Below are 8,831 nucleotides of genomic sequence, written 5' to 3'. Positions count from 1 at the left end.
GCAGTTAATTTGATAGCCAGCCTTGTTCTATCCCTCTCTCTTTTTACTTTTCCACGTGGAAAAAGGTTTATCAGACAACTCGAGCAACGACGCTGTCCGCTTTTGGCGTGGCCCTCGGCACAGGTTCTACCACACAATAACACGTAACGATTTTAGGCGAACCGAATACAGCCCTTCAGCATGCGCTGAAGCTGAATAAGGAAACCGGACACACAAACAGGCATGCATATTACACATACACGCGCGCGCGCGCGCGTACAGACACACGCGACCAGGTCAAAAGTTGACTGCCTCGGCAGCCGCTTGCCTCGGATCTTCTCTTGTTCCGTCCTTGGCAGAACTGCTTTTCCGCCTAAGGTAACCAGTGTCGTGGGAAGGAGCTGGAAGACGGGGGTGGTGGGGGTGGAATTCGGTGGGGGCTCGTCGTCGCCTGCCCGTTCCTGTCGGCGAAAGGTCCGGACCGGATTTTGCACCTTGTCCCCGGGTCTGCCTCCCGGCCTGGAGAAGCTGGAGCGGCGGCGGCGGCGGCTGCTTTGCTCTGTTTATTGAGCGCTCTTGTCCTGGTATCACTCCGCTGGCATGGAGGAGGAGGAGGAGGTTGGAGGAGGAGGAGGAGGAGGAGAGCACTTGATCATTGTGATGGTGGCAGGAGGAGAAGCAGCCAGCAAAGCCGAGCCGAGCCCTAGTCGGTCTGTCTGTGTGGTGTGTAGCAGCACCTCGGCGCCCGCTCTGCAAATACTTCGGCGAGCTACTTTTGCAGATCGCCCCGGATTGTTCACGTGTTGACTTTCCGCAGCTTCGGAGGATTTGTTCTCTCTCTTTTTGTTTTGTTTTCTCCTTGTAAAGGTTCCCGTTGAAAATTACAACTGAGCAGCCAAAGTACTTTTTGAGAACACGGTGCGGCATAAACACCCAAACTTTTGCTCTTTTTTTCCCTCCCTCCCCTTTCCTTCCCCCTCCCCGGAAAGAAAACATAATAAGAAAGTGGCGTCGCCTCTCCCCTGATGTTGTGTGGAGTGTGAGCGCGGTAGTGGTGGTGGATGTATGTGTGTCTGTATGCCCCAGCGGGTGCCTGTTAGGTGTCTTGCAAGTGTGTCTAGAAGTGTGAGTGAGGGTGCATAGATTCCTGTCTCTCTGCACGCATGTGGCTACCTGTCTCTCCCTCTCCTTCCCCCCCTTGCTCTCTGTTTTAATACATGGGGGGAGACCAAGGAGATTTTCGGTTCGGAATTTGTTTTGGACATGATGGATTACTTAAAAGGGAGACAGATCTGAACTCTCTTGCTTGGAGTTTGCGACGGAACTGCTACTGCTCAGTTTGTTGGGATTCCTCCTGTGTTTGTTGATTGTGTCTGGCGATAACCTTACAGCACCACCTCCTGAGTTTAGGCTGCCACCCACCCACCCTTTTCCTTTTGGCATTTTTCTGTCCCCTTCCCAGCCGGAGAGGATCGACCAGGAGGAAAGAGAGAGGTTTGTCTTTCTTTCGGAGGGGTGGGGTGGGGGGGGGAAACCCTACGAAAACAGCTCCAAACATTTTGTCTGGAGGGGCTGGCTTCTCTCCCTTTCCATGGTCCGTTAAAGAGTGTCCCAAGCGAAGGACGCCCTCCCCGCGGCCGCCGCGTTTGTGCCTGGCGTGTGGCGCCCGAGTGCGAAAAGGCAAGGAGCTGGGGAAAAGTTCTTCCAAAATAGTGTGCACGGGGAAAGGGATGGGGGATTTTCCAGCCCCCGCTGCTGCCGCGAACGGCAGCAGCATTTGCCTCAACAATACCCTGAACAGCAGCCTCGGCGGGGCCGGGATCGGCGTGAATAACGCTCCCCACGGCCCTCCTCCCGGTAACAACGCTACTCATAGCGGCGGCGGCGGCGGCGGCGGCACCAACGGGAGCGGCGGCAACATTCCCAAACACAGCACCGTGGTGGAGAGGCTGAGGCAACGCATCGAGGGCTGCAGGAGGCACCACGTCAACTGCGAGAACAGGTACCAGCAAGCCCAGGTGGAGCAGCTGGAGCTCGAGCGAAGGGACACGGTGAGCCTTTATCAGAGGACCCTGGAGCAAAGGGCCAAGAAAGCGGGCACCGGCGGCGGCGGCGGCAACAGCAAGCAACAGCATCCGAGCAAACAGCAACAAGATGCCGAGGCTGCCACGGCTGAGCACAGGAACCACACACTGATCATGGTAAGGGGGCGGGCAAGTCGGGCGGTTGGAGGGCGGCAGCTGAGCGCGGGGGGCTGGCGCTCTTTCCTTTGGAGTCACTCGCCTGAACGGATGTAGGAGTTTGGGTGGGGAGCGAGCGAGGGATGGATGCTTGGCTGAAGCCAGGGAATGGGCGGAGAGAGAGGAAACTTTGGTCCTATAACTAATAAGGGAATCCAGGAAGCAGGACGGATTATTTGAAGAGGAGTTGAAGGCTCTGCCTTGACGGACGGGGATGGGGTGGGGTGAGGTGGCCGGTCGAGAGGAGGAGGAGGAGGAGGAGGAGGCGGAGGAGCAGCAGCAGCCTTTCCATTTCTCCCCTTCCTTATGGCAGGCGCTCGAAAGAGAAGGGAGCCTTCTTCATAAATCGATAGTCATGCAATGATTCCTCGCCATCGCTTTCCCCTGGTTCTCAGTTATTGTTCTCAGCTCGAGGGCAAGACATAACAATACTAATAGTTTTAAAACGCAAACCAGACGTTTTGGAGGACAGCAAAGTGGAAGGCAGGAGTACTGGCCCTTCGGGGGTGCCAAAAAAAAGAAAAAAAGAAAAGTCTTGCGAGGGTCGTTGGGCAGCGCGGGAAACGAAGGGAGGGCGCGCGCAGGCACGTGTGCCTCTTGCAGGCGGGTGCGCGGCGGGAAGGATGCTCTCGCTCTCGCTCTCGCCGCTGCCTCTTTAAATCCAGCAGAGGAAGAATTCGTGGGCTGGCTTCGCCGAGCGGGAGTGACAGCCCTGGGGAAGAAAAGTTGGACAGGTTTCCCCCGCCTCCTCTTGGACGGGCACTCTGTGAGTGTGTGTGTGTGTGTGTTTGTGTGTTTGTCGCAGCCCAATCAAGTCTCTTTAAACGACCAGCAGCCAGTCAGCATCCTCCTGGGCTGGATTTAAAAAAAAAATCTGAAGTTTCCTTGGCCTTTTAAGAGGCTTAGAAGAGAACAGCAAAGGGGAGGGAGCTAATCTGCCGGTGGCGTAATGACTACTAGTAGGAAGTGGCGTTTCACACTCATCCCACAGGCTCCCAGAAGACTCTGGTGATAAAAGAACAGACCAGACCAGTCGGTCAGAGAATTTGCCCTAGATGCAGTGTTCCTATTCAAACTTTCCATGACCACTAAATTCACGCTTTATCTCTTTAAGGAAGGGGTATCTCTGTTTGCTGAGCTATTTGGTTGGAGAATCACTTCTAAATATTTAAACCTGTATCTACTTGTTCGGGCCCTCTCCTCCAACTCTCTGAGTGAGGAGGGCCCGCGGACCGGTGCATCTCAGGCTGTTGGTAGTCAATAATGCCTTCCCGTGAGAGCAGCTCAGTAAATATATAGAATTTATGCATGAAATCATCGCATTTGCAGCCTGGCGATTCGTACATGAGTGCTAGGTTTGATTGCCGCGATCCAGACTAATTTTGAGGAACAGCTGAAGGGCTGGCGGGCATTTTAAAAATTCGACCTTATAAGTCTTGCTCTTGAGTCGTGTTACTTACTCAGATTCCAAGTAGGATCCCGTGCATCTGCCTAACTCGAAAGCAGCAGGAATTGCAGTTTTAGGATTTCTGCTGCGCCCTGGTGATGAGCATTTGTTCAAAACACATGTAGCTGAACCCGACTGGTAGTCCCTACTAGAGTAGACATATTGATTCAGTGCTGTTTACGTTAAGTAAACTCAGCAGCTGATTCAATCTGTACTTTAGTTGGGACGGCCAGCCTGAAATTAGGCCTTGGTGTTTTGTTTTGTAAAATTAAGCCCCGATTCGATGAAGCTCGGCTTCGTTGTCGGCCTTTTAAAGCTGCCGCCCGAAATATTTACTCCATGGTGGAGACCTAGTTTCGAGGAAAATGGGCTGTAGGATTGAACCACACGTCTCCCCTCAAGAGTTGTGCGTTGCCTCTCCAAGCAAGCCGCTTGCGGAAATCTCCGCAACAGCCATGTCCTTCGCACGCACGGGAGAAAGAAAAAGAGTAGGGAGTTCATGAGCTCCGTCTGCTTTCCCTCAGCGAGGCTGGTAGCGCGAGAGGCGGGGTAGCCGCTTGGCTCGTAGCCTCGAGCGACTCGGAACACCCCCGCTGCGGCTGCCCACGTTGGGAAAGCCACCCCGCCAGCTGGCGTCTGCCTGACAAAGCCGGGCAGGTCCCTCCCTTTCCCTCAGGTGGGTGGGAGGGCGCGGACTGACGGCAGGGTTAGCCGCAGTGGCTGCCCGGGAGCAGGGGTGGGTGTTGCGGCGACAAAGAGGCGATGGGGGAGGGAGGGAGGGAAGGAAGGAAGAGCCCGGGGGCGCTCCTCTTCTCGCTGGAGACGGCTGTGGCTGCCACGACCGGCTCCTCCCACGTCAGGAGAGGGACAATTTGTCCATCTGACCGGGACCCTCCCCAGTGCTTGCGCCGTCGCTCCTCTCTCTTTCCGCTGGCGCCGCCTCAGCTCCTCCCAGCCCCGCGCGAAAGGCCGCCTCAGTCGCGACCCACAGGCGGAGCCCGCTGCCCCTTCCCCCGCCTCCCCGAGAGCCGCGGCGCTTTGTCTGCCCTATCGACCGCTCGGGGAGGGGAAGGGAGGGAGGGAGAGGGGGAAGAGCTTAGCGACGCACCACCGAAGTGGCTCCCCGAGCAAAATTGGCAGCGCGCGCTGCTCCCGCTGCTTCTCCTCTTGACATGGAGCTGAAAGGAAAGCCCGCCCATTTGCTCCGTCCTCTCCCTCCCCGTCTTTTCTCTGTCTCGGTACTGACCGAGAAGTTGAAGCTGCTGCATCCTTTTTATTTTTTCAGTGGTGAAAGAGAGAAAGCAAGGGAAGGAAGGAACGCCCCTGTTGGGGACGGCGGGGTATTTCTCCAATGCAGCTTTAAGAAGGGTGGGGGAAGGAGGAAGAGGAGGAAGGCAGGCAGATACAGTAGACAGATAACGCGTTAAAACCTCCTCATACACACGTTCCCGATTCCCCTCATCGTTTCTTCCCCTCCTGATTTGGCGTGCAAGAAGCCGTCTGGGGTGAAATACATGGAGAGGGGGAAGCTTACAGACCTTTCTCTCTCCGTGTGTGCGTGGAGTAGAGGAAGAGAAAGGAGTCGGAGAAAGGAGTACAAAGGGAGGCACGACTCACAGACAGGAAGCCATCAAGACTCTCCATATGTGTATCTATCTACACGCAGACCTCCCCCCCCCCCCCGCCGCCACTGGCGGTTCTTTCCATGGCTATTCCAGAAATTAGAAGCTCTCCTGAAAGGTTTCCTTCCCTAATAGGATTTGGACTCAATCCCCAAGCTGTTTCACGGTCTCCTTGCTCCATAATGGGGCTGGTACTTGCAGCACAGTGGAGGGCTGTTGAGGACTTGGCCGGAGAGTTCTTGCAAAGAAAACAAAGCTCTCACATTCCAGCCATTCTCTCTCGCTCTCTCTCCTAAGCTGACTCACCCCTCCTGAAACAAGAGTTGTCCTTCCCTGTCTCTGGGTCGCTGATGAGATTTGGAATATAGCTTTCATTGCTGAAGCTCCTTGTTTAGGAGGCAGGTTGTTTCAAGCGTACTGCTGCGTAGATCTAGGGTTTTCTGTCTGAAGTGTCTGCCTCCACCAGACACCACAAAGCTGATGTCACACCTCTTTTGGTCAAAATGTTTGATTTTTCCACAGTATGACCCATATTAATGACAACCAGATATTTTACTTGTGTTTTTCTCTTCCTGTTTAGTGATGTACAGTACTAGGGTTCAAATTACAAGTTAAAAGTATAGTTTCTGTTGCAGTGATAAGTAACAAAATCCAAGGAACCAAGTTACAGAGAATTATCCTTTTCCACACTGCCTCTCCCCTTTTTGAGATACACTACTATGGTTGTGGCTAAACCCTTGGGCATGGAAACCTGCCCAGCCATAGAAACTCATGAGTGGGTGGCATCCATAAAATCACACCCTAAGTAGCACACTTACCTTGGAAACCTAAGATGCCATATGTAGGAACTGACTTGAGAGAGCATAACACACAAACCTCAGTAAATTAAATATATTGCTCCTAAGTGTCAGTGTGGTGTAGAGCAGTGGTTCTTAACGTGGGCGATAATGCCCCCCAGGGGGCGATTTCATTTTTCAGGGGGGCTATAGAACGAAAAGGGGCGGTGTGGGGGCGCTGGAGCAGTAGGGGGGTGCTGGAGCAAGCCAAACCTGTGAAGATGGCTGCAGCCTTTTTACAGTGTGCATGAATATATATTTTCCTCCAATTTTAATTTAGTTTCAGACTTTTTGTCTTGAAATTTTTAGTTCCTGCATTTGTTTTTATGTCCTTTTTATATTTCTTTTTGCATCTTAAAATTCACTTGCAACTACTGTAAATCATTAAATGTTACTTTTTGGGGGGCATTTCATTTTCTTGGGATTTAATTTTGTTTTCAGGGGTCATTGGATTTAAGTGTAATAAATAAATAAATAAATAAATAAATAAATAAATAAATAAATAAATAAATAAATAAATAAATAAATAAATAAATAAAAGATATCATCACCGCAGGGAGGGGGGCGATGATAACTTCCTCAATGGCTCAAGGGGGCGTTTCTTTCAAAAATGTTAAGAACCACTGGTGTAGAGTGTTGGTCTAGGAGTTAGGAGACCTGGGTTCAGATCTCCTTGCCCATGGGAACTTAGTTGGACTGTATTTGTCAGTGATAAATTACTCTTGAATTTCTGACATACCTTGACAAGAGTCTATTTGGGTTACTGTAAGTCAGAGGCAACTTGATGGGATATAGCTTACATTGCTACTTAACTCTCACAGAGGGCATTCTGAAAGACACTTTCTAGGTGGTTGGATGAAATTCATTGTTAGAGTTTTTGTATAATTGATGTATGCCTCAGCAGTGTTTACCTTGTTGTTTAGTATCTTTTAAAATGTTCACAATTCTTGTAAAGAAAGGAGAGGTCGGTTGACAGGATGGTCAGTGAGAAAAGTATTTGCTGATGAAATCGGAGAGTAAATTGTGGTTATTTCAGTGCCTAATAGGTCTCTCTTAAAAAGAGCAGGAAGTTGCCAGGAGTGGTGTGAGATATTTTACAGTGTCTTTGGTTACAGTTTGTGTGTGACCTCATATGGAGAAGAGGATGAATGACGTCTTTGCCTTTCCTTATAATCAGTGAAAAATAAGCCTTGGCAGATATACATCTCCTCAATTGTTGTATTGGTTCTCTCTCTCTCTCTCTCTCTCTCTCTCTCTCTCTCTCTCTCTCTCTCTCTCTCTGTGTGTGTGTGTGTGTGTGTGTGTGTGTAGGGAAGGGGTGAGATAGATTTCACAGAGCTTTACAGATTAATGAGTCAACTGCATTTTAATTAATTAATTAATTTTAATGTTTTAAGAAATATTTTAATATATGCTATTTTATACTGTCTCTTAAAATGTTTTTAATGTTTTTAAGTTTTAATGTTGTACGCTGCCCAGAAGCCACTGGCAATGGTGCGGCTAAAAATATTTTTAAAAAAAACCTGAGTGGCTTAAATTTGTGACCATTGTATTTGAAGAGAGTCTAAACTCTTTGTTTTCTTGATGCAGCATAGCCTGTTTTGAGTAACCCTATACAGTAATGGAAATTAATGAACAGTTGATAATTTGTTTAAAGCCCAATCACTGTTTCAGTATCTGCTTTTAGGAGCACTGATGATGCTCAGCTCAAACTCTTTATTCCATTTATCTTTTACATTGTATCCCTCTTGTACCTCTAATGTGTTCAATGTGGCATCTATGGTTCCCTGTTCCCACAATATTCTGATAAAGCCCATGAGGTGCGTCCTCCTCCTCATTCTGAATGAAGGACAAACTTGCAGCATGGCCTCTCATATTAAGGTTGTACAGCCTCCTACTGGGGGATCTGCATGCTTGGTGCACTGCTGCAATGTACAGCACATTTGCTAGCATCATCTCACTGAATTAGAGATGGTAGACTTGTGGCATTCCAGATATTGGACTCCCAGTGCCCATCGAACCCACTTAGCGTGGTCAGTGACTATGGGGAGTTGTAGTCCAGCAGTATCTGGAATGCCACAGGTTTCACTATCTCTGTTCTAAAAGAGGCACCTGATTCTCACCTTAGGCAAGCCTTTCTCAGGTTTGTGTTTTGAACTATGTGAGGATTCAACTGTAAGATCCTTCTTTTCACCAATAATTTAAGATGACACAGATTGCAGTGGAAACTGTGGAACCTTTATTTTTGAACCATGAAATACTGTAAACAAGTCTCCTGAACTTGTGAGCATTCCTTGTCTCCTTCCTCCAACAGGTCAAGAAGGGGTTTCCAACCTTCAAATACAAAGAGGTTGCTATACCAGGGTCCTGGTAACTTGGGTGATGTCCATCCCTTCAGGGTCTTCCCCATCAATATAGGCAACAAGGGCACACCCTTGTCTTCATTGAGATCATCCCACTGGGTACCTCTCTTGGGTTCCACAGTCTTCCAGTCTGTTCTCGCTTGGCCAGTCTCCTCATCTCCCGTGCTCTCCATTCTCTCCTTTCCCTTTCTACTCATTCTTTTTCCTCTCTCAACCTCTTCCTCCACTGTCTTGCTTCAGCCTCTCCCCAATAAGAGGGTCAAGGGGGTATCACTGACCATCATCTGTAATGTGTCTCTTCTCTAGGTACTCTCAGCCTCTCCCACCTCTGGGTCCATGGATCT

The 8,831-nt window shown here is 50.0% G+C and overlaps 1 protein-coding gene across 1 annotated transcript in view; it reads left to right on the top strand.

Annotated features, from left to right (window-relative positions):
* The first annotated feature begins 21 nt into the window (after positions 1-21).
* MAML3 (mastermind like transcriptional coactivator 3) overlaps positions 22-8,831 on the top strand; it is a 344,514-nt gene continuing 335,704 nt past the window's right edge. Inside the window, exon 1 of the mRNA XM_020783074.3 lies at positions 22-2,180. Within this exon, the coding sequence (XP_020638733.3) occupies positions 1,710-2,180 (471 nt within the window). The 5' untranslated portion in view covers positions 22-1,709. The remainder of the gene's footprint in view (positions 2,181-8,831) is intronic.

Source organism: Pogona vitticeps, chromosome 5, assembly GCF_051106095.1.
Source record: "Pogona vitticeps strain Pit_001003342236 chromosome 5, PviZW2.1, whole genome shotgun sequence".
Classification (NCBI taxonomy): Eukaryota; Metazoa; Chordata; class Lepidosauria; order Squamata; family Agamidae; genus Pogona; species Pogona vitticeps.
The sequence above is the reverse complement of the archived record's forward strand: the minus strand, read 5'-3'. Positions and strand labels throughout refer to the sequence as shown.